Source organism: Somniosus microcephalus, chromosome 3, assembly GCF_052327205.1.
Source record: "Somniosus microcephalus isolate GS21.2 chromosome 3, FLI_Smic_1.0, whole genome shotgun sequence".
Taxonomy (NCBI): Eukaryota; Metazoa; Chordata; class Chondrichthyes; order Squaliformes; family Somniosidae; genus Somniosus; species Somniosus microcephalus.
Window position 1 is genome coordinate 212,523,328 of NC_140989.1, and position 21,954 is coordinate 212,545,281.

The following is a 21,954-nucleotide window of genomic DNA, read 5'->3' on the forward strand; positions in this document are numbered from 1 at the left end:
CTAGGCCCTGCTCTCTGAACTCCCGGCCTTAATCCCTCCCCCTCTCCAGTTCTCTCTCCTCCATTAAACGCTATCCTTTCACCCAAGCCTTCAATCACCCTTCCTAACGTCCCCCCACACCCCGTTCTTGCAGCAGCTATGTGAAGCGCCTCGAGACCTTTTGTACATTAAAGACACGAGATAAATGCAAGTTGTGTGTGGATTTGGGGTGAGGACAGAATTAGACACAGTGGTGATGCCCTCTGCAGTCAGATATGCTGCTGGCAGGCTCCAGTTTTACACATGTGGAATGGGGAAGTGGGTGAGGTCGGAATGTGCTGTCGGGGCCCATGGAACTGTCCCCCAGCATGAAGCCTTCCTCAGGAGAGGAGAGGGAATGTTTGCAGCCCTGAGCTCCATTTCCCACAACAGGCTTTTCTTGTTCCAGTGAATGAATGAGATGCTGACTTCGTACCCAAGTTAGGGGCAGTCTAGTGTTGTGGGCCCATGTTCACAAGAGGGAATTGGATATATACTTGAAAAGGAACAATTTGCTGGGTTACGGGGAAAGAGAGGGGGAGTGGGACTAATTGGGAAGCTCTTTCAAGGAGCTGGCACAGGCATGATGGGCCGAATGGCCTCCTTCTGTGCTGTAAGATTCTAGGCTGAGAGCGCGGTTCAATTAGCAAATGTACAGCTGCACCGGCCCCCCTCTTTCACTTCCTCTGTTGATGAAGCTTCATTCTTCCGATCTGACAGTCTTTTCAGTTATTTTTTGCACTGGGGATTTCTGCTGTGGTCTGAGCCTCTAATAATAACCGTCCAATCAGCCAGAATAACAGCAGCTAGGACCAGCTAGGACTGCGGACCCAGGCTCACCGGTGACCGATACCCACGCCCACCCCTGTGAACCCCTAAACAGGAGCCCATTTGAAGAAGAGCCGGTGCTGAGATTCTGGGGGGCAGGGGGTGAAATTCAATTAAGCTCAAAAACGGGCGCGGGGATTGCGATGCGTGATCTGCCCGGGCCCATTGAAAGGAGTTCAGGCAGCACATAAAATTCAAGCTGCCTGTTACTGTACATGACTACAGGGCAGCCCAGCGCTGAAGGTGCTGCTGACTGGCTGTGTGCTTAGCAGGGGGCTGAAGTTTGCGATGTTCACGCGAGGCTAGCTTTACTTTGCGCTAACCTGCACTTCTTAAAGGCAGTCTGCACATCTTAAAGCTGAGCTGCCTTCTGGTGATGAAAAATGTTAAATGTACGTCAGCACAAACCCAAATGGCTCAACAGGCCAGGGAAAGGGCACTCAGCTTCTTCGACGCAGCGCTCAAGGACTTTATGCAGGGGGTGAGCACTCGAAGAGAGGTCCTCTATCATTAGGGTCCAGGGGACCAGGAGGCCCTCCAGTAAAAGGATGTGGGACCAAATCGCTGAGGCGGTCACTGCCAGCAGTGATGCCCCCACCACCTGGCTCCACTACCCAAAGAAGTTTAATGACCTCAGACGAGTGGTCAAGGTCAGTGAATGCATCTTCAAAAGCCGTCTCCTGCCAACTGCAGCACAAGCCTCACACACTGCACGGCCCCCCCATCACTCACCTACCAACAATCTCGAGCAATGATGAGGCACACCTCACATTCCTACCTTCACCTCACCCTCACACACTTAACACTGATGCAAGCCTCACACCCACATCTCACAGCTTGAACACAGTCAGTTATTCAACCATGACAGCCACATCACCCAAACACATTACACCACACTGACTGACACACTTCTCTTTCTCTTGCAGGAAAAGGTGGTGCATAACTGGGGCCAGCAGACCTTAACTGGCGAGGGATAGACTCGCCTGCATCACCTCACCCCCTTGGAGGAGACGGTGCTGGCTATTCTTGGCAGGGGCATGACTGAGCCGGTGGCCAGCGACGGGGCTGAAAGAATACAAGGTGCCGGTATCCTCCAACATTATCCTCCTTCTCACATCCCACTTCCCCCTCATTCCACAATCACTTCTGATTTACCAGCTGCACATGGTGTAAGCATGCAGCTCTTGCTTTACCCACCTTCCTTCACCACAACTCTACCCTTGTGCCTTCCTCATTTCAGAGACCCAACAAACCCAGACCGCCCAGCCAGTGGTTGAACAAGAAGAAGGAGAGGAGAGTAAAGAAGAAGAAACACCGTCACTCGATTTCACACTCCAGCCACCAGCTTCTCGAGGTCAACCAGCAAGGCCATTTTAAAATCTCCCCCACTGAAAGTCAGCAGCCTTCCACCAACCATGCTGCAGCCACTGGGGTAGCACTGCGTAGGAGCATTAGGATAGGGAATGGTACACACCAGACAGTTAATGAGGGAATATACAAGAGCGATTAGTTGATTTTTTGATGTAATATTGGATGCATATATGGATAAATTTGTGTTCGGTTTGCTTTGTGGTGGCTTTTATTTCAGCATTGTGGCAAAGATTACGCTGTGATGGTCAGTAACAGAGGGAAGGTAAGGTGTGGGACAAATGTTGAAAGGGGAATTGGGGCTGTGGTCACTGGTACCACAGGCGGATGATTCAATCCCAGATATCCCGGGTGCCTCCTTCTTTCCGTTTCCTCCTCCTCCTCGCCTGCTTCCTCCTCTTCTGCTTCCTCCTCCCTCTGCGAGCAGCTTGTCCCCTTTGCTGCCTCTGGTCCATCTCCATGTCATGCTGCAGCCCAAGGGGGACTGCAACTAGAGCCCCCGGGACTGGGAGCAAGTGGTGTTCTCAGAGGCCTTCCTTTAGGAGCCAAAGCCTTGCAAATGTCCAGCAGCACTCCCTGCACACTGTAACAACTTTTTAAATGTCTTACACAAAGTCACTACTCCAATAAGCTGTACAGGACCCAGTACAAAAGCAAAAATCAAAACTTACCTGAAAGTTGCGTGTGTCCCTTTAAGTATTGCTGGTGGGGGGTCCGTTATGCAGCTGAATGAACTTTCACCTGTGCGTGCTTTGGCGAGGTGTACATTCGAGGGGTGATGTCCAAAATAGCAGGTTGTGCGTCAATTCAGCGATGCACACTGATTGACAGCACGATCTGCCTCATTACCATTTTTCTAGTGAACACAGGTAACGGCCGCACTGCCGACCTGCCCAAAATGGCGGCTGCCACGGACCACGCCAGAAGTGGGCGGAAACAGTTCAGGAGAGTGGGACACAGTTTCCACTTTCACCCAACCGTAACTTCCAAGGTCATGGAGGAACGATCTGAACTCTCGCTTGTTTTATTTACATCAAAATATCAAGAAACTGCAATGAGAAAAGGCCATTTAACCATTAGTCCATTTAATCTCCTTCCACACACCATGTCCACTCCACCCTAATAGGGACTCTACCCACCCATTTTAATCTCCTTCCACACACCATGTCCACTCTACCTTATCATGGATTCTATCCACCCATATAATCTCCTTCCACACACCATGTCCACTCTACCCTATCATGGACTCTACCCACCCATTTAATCTCCTCCCACACACCATGTCCACTCTACCTTAGCACGGATTCTATCCACCCATTTAATCTTCCACACACCATGTACACTCTACCCTACCATGGACTCTACCCACCCATTTAATCTCCTTCCACATACCATGTATACTCCACCCTATCATGGACTCTACCCACCCATTTAATCTCCTTTCACACACCATGTCCACTCCACCCTATCATGGACTCTACCCACCCATTTAATCTCCTTTCACACACCATGTCCACTCCACCCTATCATGGACTCTACCCACCCATTTAATCTCCTCCCACACACCATGTACACTCCACCCTATCATGGACTCCACCCACCCATTTAATCTCCTTCCACACACCATGTCCACTCCACCCTATCACAGACTCTACCCACCCATTTAATCTCCTTCCACACACCATGTACACTCCACCCTATCATGGACTCTACCCACCCATTTAATCTCCTTCCACACACCATGTCCACTCCACCCTATCATGGACTCTACCCACCCATTTAATCTCCTTCCACACACCATGTCCACTCTACACTATCAGGGACTCTACCCACCCATTTAATCTCCTTCCACACACCATGTCCACTCCACCCTATCATGGACTCTACCCACCCATTTAATCTCCTTCCACACACCATGTACACTCCACCCTATCATGGACTCTACCCACCCATTTAATCTCCTTCCACACACCATGTACACTCTACCCTATCATGGACTCTACCCACCCATTTAATCTCCTTCCACACACCATGTACACTTCACCCTATCATGGACTCTACCCACCCATTTAATCTCCTTCCACACACCATGTACACTCCACCCTATCATGGACTCTACCCACCCATTTAATCTCCTTCCACACACCATGTACACTCCACTCTATCATGGACTCTACCCACGTATTTAATCTCCTTCCACACATCATGTACAACCTACCCGATCATGGACTCTACCCACCCATTTAATTTCCTTCCACACACCATGTCCACTCCACCCTATCATGCACTCTACCCACCCATTTAATCTTTGTACACACACAATGAACAATCTACCTATCCTGGAGCTTACTGCCATTAACGTCACTCTGTCTGAGGGTGTCACTGCTGTTAATGTCCCCTCACTCTGAGGGTGTCACTCCTGTTGCTGACCCCTTATTATCTGAGGGTGTCACTCCTGTTATTGTCCCCTCACTCTGAGGGTGTCACTCCTGTTAATGTCCCCGCACTCTGAGGGTGTCACTCCTGTTAACGTCGCCTCACTCTCTGAGGGTGTCACTCCTGTTTATCTCCCCTAATTTATGAGGGTGTTACTCCTGTTAATATCCCCTCACTCTCTGAGGGTGTCGCTGCTGTTAATGTGCCCTCATTATCTGAGGGTATCACTCCTGTTAATGTCCCCTCACCCTCTGAGGGTGTTTCTCCTGTTAATATCCCCTCACTCTCTGAGGGTGTCACTCCTGTTAATGACCCCTCACTCTGAAGGTGTCACTCCTATTAACATCCCCTCACTCTGAGGGTGTCACTCCTGTTAATGTCCCCTCGTGAACTGAGGGTATCACTCCTGTTAATGTCCCGCCACTCTGAGGGTGTCACTCCTGTTAATGTCCCTCACTCTCTCAGGGTGTCACTCCTGTTAATGTCCCTCACTCTGAGGGTGTCACTCCTGTTAATGTCCCTCACTCTGAGGGTGTCACTCCTGTTAATGTCCTTCATTCTGAGGGTGTCACTGCTGTTAATGTCCCCTCACTCTGAGGGAGTCACTCCTGTTAAGGTCCCCTCACTCTGAGGGTGTCACTCCTGTTAATGTCCCTCACTCTGAGGGTGTCACTCCTGTTAATGTCCCCTCACTCTGAGGGTGTCACTCCTGTTAATGTCCCCTCACTCTGAGGGTGTCACTCCTGTTAATGTCCCTCACTCTCTCAGGTGTCACTCCTGTTAATGTCCCTCACTCTCTCAGGGTGTCGCTGCTGTTAATGATCCCTCACTCTGAGGGTGTTGCTGCTCTTAATGTCCCCTCACTCTGAGGGTGTCACTCCTGTTAATGTCCCCTCACTCTGAGGGTGTCACTCCTGTTAATGTCCCCTCACTCTGAGGGTGTCACTCTTGTTAATGTCCCTCACTCTCTCAGGGTGTCACTCCTGTTAATGTCCCCTCACTCTCTCAGGGTGTCACTGCTGTTAATGTCCCCTCATTATCTGAGGGTGTCACTGCTGTTAATGCCCCTCACTCTCTGAGGGTGTCACTGCTGTTAATGTCCCCTCACTTTGAGGGTGTCACTCCTGTTAATGTTCCCTCACTCTCTGAGGGTGTCATTGCTGTTAATGACCCCTCATTATCTGAGGGTGTCACTGCTGTTAATGCCCCTCACTCTGAGGGTGTCGCAGCTGTTAATGTCCCCTCACTCTGAGGGTGTCACTCCTGTTAATCACTCCTCGTTATCTGAGGGTGTCACTGCTGTTAATGCCCCCTCACTCTGAGGGTGTCACTCCTGTTAATGTCCCCTCATTATCTGAGAGTGTCTCTCCTGTTAATGATCCCTCACTCTTTGAGGGTGTCACTCCTGTTAATGTCCCCTCATTATCTGAGAGTGTCTCTCCTGTTAATGTCCCCTCACTCTCTGAGGGTGTCACTGCTGTTAATGACCCCTCATTGTCTGAGGGTGTTACTGATGGGAGATGCCACCGGGGCCTGTGACGGAGAATTTCATCAGGGTTGACAGCAGTTGGGAGAGCACGAGCGGGTTAATCGCCTGGGATTATGGCAAAGTCTAATGGTGGGCGTTGTTGGCCATCATGTGTCACCCCCAGTCTTGCTCACGGGCAGCTTTCAAAGTTGCAGCCTTGTATTTTGCCTAATTTAGTTGCAGTCACTTTATTGCTGACACTTAGTTTTGCCATTTCTGGAACCAGAACAATTCACCACAATTACTGTCGCAGCTATTCCTCAAAGTATAATGGGCACAAATTGAAACCAAGCCGATTTTAACCTTCAATGCACTGTGCCCTGATTGATAAAACTATTGCAATTAATACAGCTAGTTTTTAGGAAGTATTTAAATGTCCCTCTGGGTTTCATTGATACCAGCTCCTCTCTGGCTTCACCAAGTTAGAATGGAGCCGTGTTTATCCTTGACAATTGCAACACTGTGTGATTGGCAGCCTGTTATCCAGCACTTGGCGTTACATCCATTTACATTCTGGAAGGCTATCGTCACGTGTGTGCAAAGCTCCATTGCCCCCACGGATTCTGTACGGAGCAGTGCGGTAAGTCCAGAGGTGGCTCACACTTCAAACTCAATCGAGCCACGGGCTGAGAGATCTTCTCAGTAATGTATGGGGCCCAGTACAGAGACCGTGCCTGGTGACAGCCCACGCGAGGTAAATCAGGTCGCAGTGATCGAATGATGGAGTTAAATTGGCCTTTGCACTCAAGACTGAGGGTGAGAGGAGTTCTACAGTCTGCAGCCTCGTCATAGAATAAGTTCTCCAAGAGGCGGGTTGTTGATTCTTGATTTGAACACGGGGAGGGTGTTGGAGGGGGCGGAGGGAGAGAGCGGGGAGGGGAAGTCAACGGGCAAGAAACAGGAGTGGGGAACAGAACAGGCTGGCAAATTGAACCCAAACAGCAGTTGAGGACCGAGTATCAGGCCGGGCTAGGTGTCCAGGAAAGGGTAGGCAGTGGGGAGTATAGCCAGCTGAAAATGGGCACCTGTCCACAGCCAGTAGTCATTTCCTTTCTTTATAAAGATGAGATCTGTAAATAAATAAAACCTTTTGTAGTAAGTAATATTAATCAACAACTTGCATTTATATAGCGCCTTTAATGTAGTATTGACACTGAGCCACATGAGATATTAGGACAGGTGACAAAAAGCTTGGTCAAAGAGGTAGGTTTGAAGGAGCGTCTTAAAGGAGGGAAGAGAGGCGGAGAGGTTTAGGGAGGGAATTCCAGAGCTCAGGTCCTTGGCAGCTGAAGACACGGCCACTAATAGTGGGGGGTGAGGGAAATCAGGGATGCTCAAGAGGCCAGAATTGGAGGAGCGCAGAGATTGGGAAGAGATAGGGCAGGGCGAGGCCATGGAGGAAATTGAAGCAATCAAATGATCCTCCTGCTGGTGAAGACCGTGCTTTGTGAAATTAGTTGGGGAGGGAAGGGTTGCAAATCTTTTGGCAGCACCACCCAGTGGCCAGTGCCTCCTATTGCATGCATACTCAAACCAAGTTCATGTAATTGGGGAACTGCACAGAGTGAGGTGGAGCAACAGCCAAAATCTGACCCAAATCTACCAAACAGGGAAAGCCTAGTTACAGAGTCAGTGACAGGCATCACAGGCCATGACAACAGTGTGAGCACAGTTAACATTGAAATCCACATAAAAACTGTTTAAGATTTATATCGCGCCATTCATGACCTCAGGATGTCCCAAGGTGCTTCACAACCAATGAAGTACTTTTGAAGTGTAGTCACTGTTGTGATGTAGGAAACGTGGCAAACAATTTGAGCACAACAAGCTCCCACAAACAGCAATGAGATAATGAGCAGATCATCTGTTTTAGTGATGTTGGTTGAGGGATAAATATTGGCCAGGACACTGGGGGGAGCTCCCCTGCTCTTCTTCGAAATAGTGGCCATGGGATCTTTTACGTCCACCTGAGAGAGTAGACGGGGCCTTGGTTTAAAGTCACATCCGAAAGACGGTACCTCCGACAGTGCAGCGCTCCCTCAGCACTGACCCTCCGACAGTGCAGCACTCCCTCAGCACTGACCCTCCGACAGTGCAGCACTCCCTCAGTACTGCTCCTCCGACAGCGCAGCACTCCCTCAGCACTGCCTCTCAGACAGTGCAGCACTCCCTCAGTACTACCCCTCCAACAATGCAGCTCTCCCTCAGTACTGCCCCTAGACAGTGCAGCGCTCCATCAGTACTGCCCCTCTGACAGTGCAGCGCTCCCTCAGCACTGCCCCTCTGACAGTGCAGCACTCCCTCAGCACTGCCCCTCCGACATTGCAGCGCTCCCTCAGCACTGCCCCTCCGACAGTGCAGCACTCCCTCAGTACTGCCCCTCCGACAGTGCAGCACTCCCTCAGTACTGCCCCTCCGACTGTGTAGCACTCCCTCAGTACTGACTCACCGACAGTGCAGTGTTGCCACAGCACTCCCTCAGTACTGCCCCTCCAACAGTGCAGCACTCCCTCAGCACTGCCCCTCCGACAGTGCAGCACTCCGTCAGTACGGCCCCTCCGACAGTGCAACACTCCCTCAGCACTGCCCCTCCGACAGTGCAGCACTCCCTCAGTACTGCCCCTCCGACAGTGCAGCAGTCCTTCAGTACTGACCCTCCGACAGTGCAGCACTCCCCCAGTACTGCCCCTAGAGAGTGCAGTGCTCCCTCAGTACTGCCCCTCCGACAGTGCAGCTCTCCCTCAGTACTGCCCCTAGACAGTGCAGCGCACCCTCAGTACTGCCCCTCTGACAGTGCAGCACTCCCTCAGCACTGCCCCTCCGACATTGCAGCGCTCCCTCAGCACTGCCCCTCCGACAGTGCAGCACTTCGTCAGTACTGCTCGTCCGACAGTGCAACACTCCCTCAGCACTGCCCCTAGCACCGCCCCTCCGACATTGCAGCACTCCCTCAGCACTGCCCCTCCGACAGTGCAGCGTTCCCTCAGTACTGCCCCTCCGGCAGAGCAGCACTATCTCAGTACTGCCCCTCCGACAATGCAGAATTCCCTCAGTACTGCCCCTCCGACAATGCAGCATTCCCTCAGTACTGCCCCTCCGACAGTGCAGCACTCCCTCAGTACTGCCCCTCCGACAGTGCAGCATTCTCTCAGCACTGCACTAGGAATGTACAGAGGGGAAGGTGCTACCAATTGCACTAACTATTTAGATGCAAACGCTTCATGACTGGTTCGGTTTGTGTTTGACTGACGGCTCCTTTTTATATTCCAGTGGCTTGATACTCAAAATCCAGGATATCTTGGTAATGATTTTCTGGAATATTAAGGAGAAAATTCTGTTTGCATTAGGGAGATCTCAGGAGAAAGGCCGTTAGTTGAACAATCTCATAAGAAACTGTTTGAAAACCTCAGCGGAGACATTCGTATAATCTTGAAAGATTAAGAAGAAATATTATGTCTAATTAAAATAATTTCTAAAAGGTTAGATCAGTTATGGTTGTGCTCTCTTAATTTTGTCTACTCAGAGTTAGATGACTAATCTACTGTAAATATATAACTGTGTTACTCAAAATTATTCACTGGTTCATTGTTGCAAAATATTGTTTGATATTTGAAACATAAGGATGAGATCTTACGGAGCTATAAGGTAGTCTGGTGTCTACCAGCAATGAACAAACGGGGTTTGCCGTGCCTTTAACCTGCAAGGCATTGTCGAAAGATTACCAAGCTCTCGTAGCAAGGGTCAACACAAGGATTGGAGACTTGCCTGCATGGGTGGTCTAACGTACAGCTGAAATAATCTAGGGTTACAAGGTTAGAAAGACTCAAAACCTAAAAGAGACCATCAGGATTTCATCGAAGTACAGAGAGTGGAAGGTTAGATAGGCATGGCAGCGATAAAACCAGCGTAATCGTAGCGGTGGAGCAATGAAGCATAGATTGAAGATGCTTTTTCTGCCCCTCTCTCCTGTTCTCTCTGTGTCTTGGCCTCTACTTGTCTGCGATCTCTCTGTCCCTGTTTCTATCTCCTCGGTGTCTCCGTAACTCTCTGTGCTATTCTCTCTCCCCGACGAGGGTCTCTGTATCTTAGTGTTACTGTGGTTTGGTGACTCATTATCTCGCGTTGCTCATTTCTTATCACTCTGTCTATCCCCATACCTCCTTGTTGTTTTGTTTTAGTGTCTCTCTCACTGCCAGTCTCTGAGCTTTTGACTATACCTGCTGTGCAGCAAGAGGTGGTGACTCCTGTGTTCAGATCTAACAGTGGAAATTGCCCTCGGTGACCCTGTCTGTCTTCCAGTGCCCATGTTTTACCTTTTTACAGCATCAGCTGACTGTTTCTCTATTGTTGTCTATGTATTTGTCTCTGTTTTATGTTTGTCTCTGATTGCCTGCCTCCGTCTTGTTATGTTCATAAATAAATAGACGTTTTCATTATGAACAGCTAGCTTGAGCTAGTCATTTATTCAGCCATGTGGACTAGTGTACAGGCATCCATCTTGACTACTGCCTTGTGGGTAGCCCACTACTAAACATACAGCTCCACCTAGTGTACCATTCTAGAATGACATGTTACTGATCATTACGTCCCCCTTCCTTAGAGGTTAAACAAAATCAATATCAATCAATATCAATCAATCATAATGACATAAACATCTTCACAACAGTCAACACATTTTCAAAGCTTTACTTTATGAACTCTAAGCTTTTCATTCTTTTATTATAGTTTTCTTTGCACTCAAAGATTAAGTCTATCAGGCGTTTTTACTTCACGTGTGGATCTTCTCAGCACAGGTAAGTCTGATGTGTTTGCATGAGGGCCTGTATGTGTGTTTGTGTTAGATTGTTCTGGTGGTGAGTGACAAGATTCAGTTGCGGCATTGTCATCGATTTGCTCTTGGATAGTTTCTTGTGTTTTCAGGAGGGAACGGCGGTTCCTCCTGAGAATCTGTCCTTCCTCAGTTCTAATAGTGTATGACCTTGGTCCTACTTCCTCAAGAACTGTAGCTTTCCTGTTCCATGCATCTGGATCCTCAATCCTGACAACATCATCCCTTGTCAATGGTTTCAATGGTGTGGATCGTCGATCGACAGTTCCGACGGGCCACAGCGAAAAATCGCATAGACCTCCTCAGAAGACAAACATGGGACACAACCAACAGAGTACCCTTCGTCGTCCAGTACTTCCCCGGAGCGGAGAAACTACGCCATGTTCTTCGCAGCCTTCAACATGTCATCGATGACGACGAACACCTCGCTAAGGCCATCCCCACGCCTCCACTACTCGCTTTCAAACAGCCACCTAACCTCAAACAGACCATCGTTCGCAGCAAATTACCCAGCTTCCAGGAGAACAGCGACCACGACAACACACAACCCTGCCACAGCAACCTCTGCAAGACATGCCAGATCATCAACACAGATACCATCATCACACGTGAGGACACCACCCACCAGGTACATGGTACATACTCATGTGACTCGGCCAACGTTGTCTACCTCATACGTTGCAGGAAAGGATGCCCCGGAGCATGGTACATCGGCGAGACCATGCAGACACTGCGACAACGGATGAACGGACACCGCGCAACAATCACCAGGCAGGAGTGTTCCCTCCCAGTCGGGGAACACTTCAGCAGTCAAGGACATTCAGCCTCCGATCTTCGGGTAAGCATTCTCCAAGGTGGCCTTCGAGACACACGACAACGCAAAATCGTCGAGCAGAAACTGATAGCCAAGCTCCGCACCCATGAGGACGGCCTTAACCGAGATCTTGGGTTCATGTCACGCTACATGTAACCCCACCTGATGCAGGGTCATCCAGACTCGAGTCGACATTGGCTTGTTCTCTCTACACAGATGCGGCTGGACCTGCTGTGATTTCCAGCCAAAAAAAATGTTTTTTGTCTGTTTTTTTGTTTTTCATACAGACCCCAGCATCTGCAATATTTGACCCCTTGTGACCCCACCTCATTGTTCTTTGATGTAATGTTTCCCTGACTGACCTGTTTGGACACCATTCACACCTTTGACTGCTGTGATTATCTCTCTGCCGAGGTTCGATAAATGGCAGTTGGAAAGGTTACCTGTAAACATCTGACATGATTCTCTGACTATATAAGCTGTGTCTTTATGCATTTCTCCACTTCACCTGAAGAAGGAGCAGCGCTCCGAAAGCTTGTGATTTCAAATAAAGCTGTTGGACTATAACCTGGTGTTGTGTGATTTCTTACAATGGTTTCAGTGTTTTGGATGACTTGTCATAGTGTGATTTCCGTTTCAGCTTTAACAGTTGAAGTCTCTGTCTCAGTTCCTTACTCTGCTTTTCTTTTGCACAGCAGGGTAGCGTGGTGCGCAACTTGCGACCCATTAGGAGTTCAGCAGGTGAAGAACCAGAGTCTAAAGGGGAGGCTTGGTAGCTCAGCAGGGCGAGATAAGGATCAAACTTGCTTTCTGTTGCTTTCTTCAGTAGCTGTTTGAGAACTTGAACACCTTTCTCTGCCTTACCATTCGACTGAGCATACAGAGGACTGGATGTGATGTGTTGAAAGTTATAATGTGCTGCAAACTGTTGCCACTCCTTACAGTTGAAGCACGGACCATTGTCGCTAACGGCAATCCTGGGAATTCCATGTCTGGCGAAGATGAATTTAACATGCATTATGACACTGCTTGCTGATGTGCTTGAGAGCAGCGCCATCTCAGGATAGTTAGAATGGTAGTCAATCACTATTAGATAGTCTTTACCATTCAAATCAAAGAGGTCCAGACCAACCTTTTGCCATGGTGCTGTTGGTAAGTCAGCTACTATCATTGGTTCCTTTGCTTGTTTGTTTTGGTGTTTCTGACATGTCTCACATATGCCTATCATGTTCTCAATGTCCTTATTTATGCCAGGCCAATAAACAGTGTCTCTTGCTCTCCTTTTGCATTTTTCAATTCCGAGGTGTCCCTCATGAATCCTTTTGAGCATGTCTCGACGTAGAGCCTGTGGAATGACTATTCTGTTCTGTTTTAGTAACAGTCCACTTGCGACATGGGCAGCGCAGCAGTGACCATACTCACATGAACATCCACGTCTTCCTCAGTAGAGCTCACATGACTCATTATGGGTGCTCAGGATAGTGCATCTGCTAACACTATGTGTTTGCCTGGTGTGTAGATCAGTTCAAAGTCATATCTTTGCAGCTTCATCATGAGTCATTGAATCCTTGGAGACATCTCATTCAGATTTTTTTTAATGATGGCAACCAGTGGGCAGTGGTCTGTCTCAACTGTGAAGGTGGGAAGTCCATATATGTTGCCATGGAACTTTTCTAGTCCAACTACCAAGCCTAGACATTCCTTTTCAATCTGGGCGTATCGACACTCAGAATCAATCATAGACCTGGAGGCATAGACAACAGGCTTCCAATCTTCACCCTCTGCTTGTAGCAAGACCGCGCCTAGGCCATCTTTTGATGCATCCATTGACACTTTGATTCTCTTTGTTGGGTCAAAGAAGGTGAGTACAGGTGTGGTTGTCAGCACTGTTTTGAGGTTCATCCACTCTTGTTCATGTCTTTCTGCCCATGCGAACTCATTTGTTTTATGTAGCAGGTCTCGCAGACAGGCTGTCTTGGCTGACAAGTTAGGAATGAACTTTCCAATGAAGTTTATCATCCCCATGATGTGTAGCACTCCTTTTTTGTCAGTGGGTCGGGGCATTTTGAGTATGGCATTTACTTTTTCCATATCTGGCTCTATTCCTTTACCAGATAGATTATCTCCTAGGAAAGTGACTTCCTGGATGCCAAACTGACACTTGGCTTTGTTGAGCTTCAGTCCATTCTGGCGTATGCTCTGTAGCACTTTAGTCAGTCTCTCATTGTGTTCTTTCAGTGTGGAGCCCCAGATGATGATGTCATCAACATAGACCCGAACTCCTTCCAGACCTTCAATTATGTGTTCCATCGCTCTATGAAAGATTTCAGATGCAGATATTATCCCGAAAGGTATTCTGAGGAAACAATACCTGCCAAATGGTGTGTTGAAGGTACAGTATTTGGTGCTCTCTTCATCCAGTTTTAGTTGCCAAAATCCTTGTGAGGCATCGAGCTTTGTGAAGTATCTGGCACCTGACATTTCACTGGTGATTTTATTTTTCGCTTGGGAATCTGGTAGTGTTCACGTTTTATGTTTGCATTTAAATCCTTTGGATCCATGCATACTCTTAGATCATTGTTCTTTTTCTTTACACATACCATGGAGTTAACCCAGTCTGTTGGCTCTTCGACCTTCCTGATGACTCCTAGTGTGGTCATTCTGTCCAGTTCTTTCTTGAGCCGGTCACGCAGGGGTGCTGTAACTCTCCGTGGAGCATGTACCACTGGCTGAGCATCCTCCTTTAGCTGGATCTTGTAAGTGAATGGTAGAACTCCAAATTCTTTGAGCACATCCTGGAAATTACTCACTACAGAATCCACTGAGTCATCTGGTCTGCTTATGGCACAGTTTATACGGTAGACTCTCTTGACCAGTTCTAAGTCCTCACAAGCTTTGTCACCTAGTAGTGAATCAAGTCCTTCAGCCACAACAGAAAACATGAGATGATGCACTTTGCCTTTGACTGTCACTTTAAGTGTGCATACACCTAAGCTATTTATTTTCTGTCCATTATAGTTCTTCAGTGGTACTGACTTTTTCTGCATTTTGGGCTTTTCTTTCATATTTTTAATGTCACTCATACTGATTAAGTTTGCTTTTGCCCCAGTGTCTAGTTTCAATGTAACTAATGCTCCATTTACCTGCAGTGGCATTATCCATTTGTCCTCTTTTACTGCATTAACTTTATGTTCAGCATTGTCCATTCCTGAGGGCTGCACATTTTCTGTATCCTTTTCGATAGCATTCCTACAAAAAATGTCTCACTTAAATCAGTGTCCTCTATCACATTGACTTGTTGCCCTTTCTTTGTTTTTACTTTTGAAAAGCATTGTTTGGCAAAGTGATTCTTTCCATTACATTTTGTGCACATTTTTCCAAACGCTGGGCATTGTCTTGACTGGTGCTGGTAACCACAGCGTTTACAATTAAAAGTTCCATCCTCTGATTGCTTTGCATTTCTGTTCTGCCCACGTTTCTTCCCCTTGTAGGACACAGCACCGACAGCAGCACAGTCACTCATTACAGTCGCATCATTATTAATTTCACTGAAAGTCTTTGCGTGCTGCCGAGCTAGCTCACTGGCATGGCATATTTTCACAGCATTCTCCAATGTTAGTTCGGTTTCTCTCAACAAACGTTCCCTGACTTTTTTATCATGAATACCAAACACAATCTGGTCACGAATCATGGATGATTTCAGTTCGGAGAAATTACATGTCTGTGCTTTCAGTTTCAGATTGGTCACAAAGCTATCAAAAGTCTCATTTTGCTGCTGTGTCCATGAACGGAACACGTACCTTTCATAGGTCTCGTTCTTTTTTGGAGAACAATGTGTATCAAACTTCTTTAGCACATCGTCCATTTTTTCTCTGTCCTCCTCTTGATCAAAGACAAATGCATTAAATACCTCTATCGCCTGCGGGCCTGCAACCGTGAGCAGTAACACTATTTTCCTTGTGTCTAGCATCGTACCGAACCCGATGGCGGCAATGTAGAGTTCGAATTGTTGTTTGAAAGTCCGCCAATTGCAGTCGACATTCCCCGTGAGTTTCAAACCCTCCGGTGGCTTCAAATTCTCCATGTCGCGTTTCACAATATTCAGCAGATATCACCAATCCTGGTACCATGTTATGTTCACAAATAAATAGACGTTTTCATTATGAACAGCTAGCTTGAGCTAGTCATTTATTCAGCCATGTGGACTAGTGTACAGGCATCCATCTTGACTACTGCCTCGTGGGTAGCCCACTACTAAACATACAGCTTCACCTAGTGTACCATTCTAGACTGACATGTTACTGATCAGTACACGTCTCTCTGCCTCCGTCTCTTTGCCTCCGTCTCTCTTTGCCTCCGTCTCTCGCTGTCTTCATCTGCGTGTCTCCGTGTCCCATTACAGTTTGCCTGTGTCACTGTCTGTGGCACCATGCTTCCTGTGTCCACTAATACTGTGCCTCCATATCATGGTGCTGCAATACCTCATTAACCAGGACTTTGCTGATGATTCCAATCTACTTTAAACAGCTTCCTGCAGACCACATAACTGACAGTGCCATCAATTCCGGTGCCCTAAATCACTGCTTCTTCACACCTCCATGTCCTTCGGCATCAGAGTCTGGTTTATTTTACTACTTCAAAGTTACATTTTCTTCCCACTTCTCGCTTCCAGGCCCTGGGACTGGCAGTGAGGCCCAGGGCCTGTGACTGGGAGTGAGGCACAGGGCCTGTGACTGGGAGTGGCAGTGAGGCCCAGGGCCTGTGACTGGGAGTGGGAGTGAGGCCCGGGGAGTGGGAGTGAGGCCCAGGCCCTGTGACTGGGAGTGAGGCCCAGGGCCTGTGACTGGGGGCGGGAGTGAGGCCCAGGGCCTGTGACTGGGAGTGGGAGTGAGGCCCAGGGCCTGTGACTGGGGGTGGGAGTGAGGCCCAGGGCCTGTGACTGGGGGTGGGAGTGAGGCCCGGGGCCTGTGACTGGGAGTGGGAGTGAGGCCCAGGGCCTGTGACTGGGGGTGGGAGTGAGGCCCAGGGCCTGTGACTGTGACTGGGAGTGAGGCCCAGGGCCTGTGACTGGGAGTGAGGCCCGGGGCCTGTGACTGGGAGCGGGAGTGAGGCCCAGGGCCTGTGACTGGGAGTGGGAGTGAGGCCCGGGGCCTGTGACTGGGAGCGGGAGTGAGGCCCGGGGCCTGTGACTGGGAGTGAGGCCCAGGGCCTGTGACTGGGAGTGGGAGTGGGGCCCGGGGCCTGTGACTGGGAGCGGGAGTGAGGCCCGGGGCCTGTGACTGGGAGTGGGAGTGAGGCCCGGGGCCTGTGACTGGGGGCGGGAGTGAGGCCCAGGGCCTGTGACTGTGACTGGGAGTGAGGCCCAGGGCCTGTGACTGGGAGTGAGGCCCGGGGCCTGTGACTGGGAGTGGGAGTGAGGCCCAGGGCCTGTGACTGGGAGTGGGAGTGAGGCCCGGGGCCTGTGACTGGGAGCGGGAGTGAGGCCCGGGGCCTGTGACTGGGAGTGAGGCCCAGGGCCTGTGAATGGGAGTGGGAGTGAGGCCCGGGGCCTGTGACTGGGAGCGGGAGTGAGGCCCGGGGCCTGTGACTGGGAGTGGGAGTGAGGCCCGGGGCCTGTGACTGGGGGCGGGAGTGAGGCCCAGGGCCGGTGACTGGGAGTGGGAGTGAGGCCCAGGGCCTGTGACTGGGGGTGGGAGTGAGGCCCAGGGCCTGTGACTGTGACTGGGAGTGAGGCCCAGGCCCTGTGACTGGGGGCGGGAGTGAGGCCCAAGGCCTGTGACTGGGAGCGGGAGTGAGGCCCGGGGCCTGTGACTGGGAGTGGGAGTGAGGCCCAGGGCCTGTGACTGGGAGTGGGAGTGAGGCCCAGGCCCTGTGACTGGGAGCGGGAGTGAGGCCCAGGGCCTGTGACTGGGGGCGGGAGTGAGGCCCAGGGCCTGTGACTGGGAGCGGGAGTGAGGCCCGGGGCCTGTGACTGGGAGCGGGAGTGAGGCCCGGGGCCTGTGACTGGGGGCGGGAGTGAGGCCCGGGGCCTGTGACTGGGGGCGGGAGTGAGGCCCAGGCCCTGTGACTGGGGGCGGGAGTGAGGCCCAGGCCCTGTGACTGGGGGCGGGAGTGAGGCCCAGGGCCTGTGACTGGGAGTGGGAGTGAGGCCCGGGGCCTGTGACTGGGAGTGGGAGTGAGGCCCAGGGCCTGGGAGTGGGAGTGAGGCCCGGGGCCTGTGACTGGGTGTGAGGCCCGGGGCCTGTGACTGGGGGTGGGAGTGAGGCCTTGGCCCTGTGACTGGGGGAGGGAGTGAGGCCCAGGCCCTGTGACTGGGGGTGGGAGTGAGGCCCAGGCCCTGTGATTGGGGGTGGGAATGAGGCCCAGGCCCTGTGACTGGGGGCGGGAGTGAGGCCCGGGGCCTGTGACTGGGGGAGGGAGTGAGGCCCAGGCCCTGTGACTGGGGGTGGGAGTGAGGCCCAGGCCCTGTGACTGGGGGCGGGAGTGAGGCCCAGGGCCTGTGACTGGGAGTGGGAGTCAGGCCCGGGGCCTGTGACTGGGGGAGGGAGTGAGGCCCAGGGCCTGTGACTGGGAGTGGGAGTGAGGCCCAGGCCCTGTGACTGGGGGCGGGAGTGAGGCCCAGGGCCTGTGACTGGCAGTGGGAGTGAGGCCCGGGGCCTGTGACTGGGAGTGAGAGTGAGGCCCGGGGCCTGTGACTGGGAGTGGGAGTGAGGCCCAGGGCCTGTGACTGGGAGTGGGAGTGAGGCCAGGGGCCTGTGACTGGGGGCGGGAGTGAGGCCCGGGGCCTGGGAGTGGGAGTGGGATTGAGGCCCAGGGCCTGTGACTGGGAGTGGGAGTGAGGCCCAGGGCCTGTGACTGGGAGTGGGAGTGAGGCCCGGGGCCTGTGACTGGGAGTGGGAGTGAGGCCCAGGGCCTGTGACTGGGGGCGGGAGTGAGGCCCGGGGCCTGGGAGTGGGAGTGGGAGTGAGGCCCAGGGCCTGTGACTGGGGGCGGGAGTGAGGCCCGGGGCCTGGGAGTGGGAGTGGGAGTGAGGCCCAGGGCCTGTGACTGGGGGCGGGAGTGAGGCCCGGGGCCTGGGAGTGGGAGTGGGAGTGAGGCCCAGGGCCTGTGACTGGGAGTGGGAGTGAGGCCCGGGGCCTGTGACTGGGGGCGGGAGTGAGGCCCAGGCCCTGTGACTGGGGGCGGGAGTGAGGCCCAGGCCCTGTGACTGGGGGCGGGACTGAGGCCCAGGGCCTGTGACTGGGGGCGGGACTGAGGCACAGGGCCTGTGACTGGGGGCGGGAGTGAGGCCCAGGGCCTGTGACTGGGAGTGGGAGTGAGGCCCGGGGCCTGTGACTGGGGGCGGGAGTGAGGCCCAGGCCCTGTGACTGGGGGCGGGAGTGAGGCCCAGGGCCTGTGACTGGGAGTGGGAGTGAGGCCCGGGGCCTGTGACTGGGGGCGGGAGTGAGGCCCAGGGCCTGTGACTGGGAGTTAGTGTTAGGCCCAGGCCCTGGGAGTGAGGCCCAGGCCCTTTGACCGAGTGTGCTGCAGCACTCTCCTGATGAAGCCTTTGCCTCTGGTTGAGTGACCGAACCTCTGACGATTTGTTCCCTACAGCGAGAGAATCGGCGGCTGCAAGAAGCCAGCTTACGCCTGGAGCAGGAGAACGATGATTTGGCTCATGAACTTGTGACGAGCAAGATCGCCCTGAGGAATGACCTGGATCAGGTGAGGGAAATAACCGGGCCACACGGAGTGCAGAATGTCCCTTTGTACAAAGGCCAGAAATAGAAAGAAGGACTTGCATTTATATCGCGCCTTTCACAACCTCAGGACGTCCCAAAGCGCTTTACAGCCAATGAAGTACTTTTTGAAGTGTAGTCACTGTTGCAATGTGGGAAATGCAGCAGCCAATTTGCGCACAGCAAGCTCCCACAAACAGCAATGTGATAATGACTAGATCATCTGTTTTCGTGATTTTCGTTGAGAGGTAAATATTGGCCCGGGACACCGGGGAGAATTCCCTGCACTTTTTCGAATAGTGCCACGGGATCTTTTACATCCACCTGAGAGGGCAGGCGGGACCTCGGTTTAACGAAAGGCAGCACCTCCGACAGTGCAGCACTCCTTCAGTACTGCCCCTTCGACAGTGCAGCACTCCCTCAGTACTGCCCCTCCGACAGTGCAGCACTCCCTCAGTACTGCCCCTCCGACAGTGCAGCACTCCTTCAGTACTACCCCTCCGACAGTGCAGCACTGCTTCAGTACTGCCCCTCCGACAGTGCAGCACTCCCTCAGTACTACCATTCTGACAGTGCAGCGCTCCCTCAGTACTGCCCCTCCGACAGTGCAGCGCTCCCTCAGTACTGCCCCACCGACAGTGCAGCACTCCTTCAGTACTACCCCTCCGACAGTGCAGCACTCCCTCAGTACTGCCCCACCGACAGTGCAGCACTCCTTCAGTACTGCCCCACCGACAGTGCAGCGCTTCCTCAGTACAGCCCCTCCAACAGTGCAGCGCTCCCTCAGTACTACCCCTCCGACAGTGCAGCGCTCCCTCAGTACAGCCCCTCCAACAGTGCAGCGCTCCCTCAGTACTGCCCCTCCGACAGTGTAGCACTCCCTCAGTACTGCCCCTCCGACAGTTCAGCACTCCCTCAGTACTGCCCCTCCGACAGTGCAGCACTCCCTCAGTACTACCCCTCCGACAGTGCAGCGCTCCCTCAGTACAGCCCCTCCAACAGTGCAGCGCTCCCTCAGTACTGCCCCTCCGACAGTGAAGCGCTCCCTCAGTACTGCCCCTCCGACAGTGAAGTGCTCCCTCAGTACTGCCCCTCCGACAGTGCAGCGCTCCCTCAGTACTGCCCCTCCCACAGTGAAGCGCTCCCTCAGTACTGCCCTTCCGACAGTGCAGCGCTCCCTCAGCACGGCCCCTCCGACAGTGCAACGCTCCCTCAGTACTGCCCCACCGACAGTGTAGCACTCCCTCAGTACAGCCCCTCCAACAGTGCAGCGCTCCCTCAGTACTGCCCCTCCGACAGTGCAGCGCTCCCTCAGTACTGCCCCTCCGACAGTGCAGCACTCCCTCAGTACTGCCCCTCCGGCAGTGCAGCGCTCCCTCAGTACTGCCCCTCCGACAGTGCAGCACTCCCTCAGTACTGCCCCTCCGGCAGTGCAGCGCTCCCTCAGTACTGCCCCTCCGACAGTGCAGCGCTCCCTCAGTACTGCCCCTCTGACAGTGCAGTGCTCCCTCAGTACTGCACAGGGAATGTCTGCCTGGATTGTATGCTCAAGTCTCTGGAATGGGTCCTTGAACCCACGACCTTCTGACTCAGAGGCGAGAGTTCTGCCCTCTGAGCCACGGCTGACAGTGCTGAGCAGTGCTGCAACATCAGTAGAATGACACGTGCTTAAGTTATAATCCATGGTATGGCCAGTAATGGCAGAGAGAGGGCTGGGATCGATTGAAAATCTACCGTTGCAGCAAGGCGTGTTCACAGCAGGTGGAGTACCGATGTCAGATCTGACGTGTTGCTTGGTGCATGTCCCCACTCGGTACACTGACACCGTGTTCTACCCACACAGATTGAAGACAAAGCTGATGTTCTCAACAAGGAACTCTTGGAGACCAAACAGAAGTTGGTGGAGACCGAAGATGAGAAGAGGAGACAGGAAGTAGAGTCAGCACAGGTATGGAAAGAAGAGGCGTCTGGGAGTGAGAGGAAGGCCCAGGCTCTGGGCCTGTTGTGTCCGTCAGTAGTAAGACACAGACTGCAGGAGAACGGTACAACAGGTGTTTACTCAACGTGGCTCCCTCTGGAACTGAACTGTACAGATTACTACTCAGTGCTATATACAGGTGTGGTCACTGCCGGTACTACAGTATACATGAGCTGTAAAAAGTAGTTCCCCCCTTAAAGGTATATACATTACAATTCCTCCCCTTTTAGATTAACAGTACCATAACACTCATTTAACAATTAAATATCAAACTAATTACAATTAACACTTCTAACATACAACGTTAGCTGAAAATAGTCTATTTATATATTCAGTCTTTGGGGAGGCTTTCTGATCCTTTCTGGAAAGCGCCTTTCCCGAGTGTCTCGCTCTTGGGGCGGAGGTGATTCTGGCACCCTGTCGTCGGTTGGGTCA

At 51.9% G+C, this 21,954-nt stretch overlaps 1 protein-coding gene across 1 annotated transcript in view; it reads left to right on the forward strand.

The window, feature by feature from the left end:
* The first annotated feature begins 1,258 nt into the window (after positions 1-1,258).
* LOC147121702 (rab GTPase-activating protein 1-like) overlaps positions 1,259-21,954 on the forward strand; it is a 39,056-nt gene continuing 18,360 nt past the window's right edge. Inside the window, exons 1-3 of the mRNA XM_085977987.1 lie at positions 1,259-1,327; positions 19,417-19,527; positions 21,385-21,489. Of these exons, the coding sequence (XP_085834113.1) occupies positions 1,259-1,327; positions 19,417-19,527; positions 21,385-21,489 (285 nt within the window). The remainder of the gene's footprint in view (positions 1,328-19,416; positions 19,528-21,384; positions 21,490-21,954) is intronic.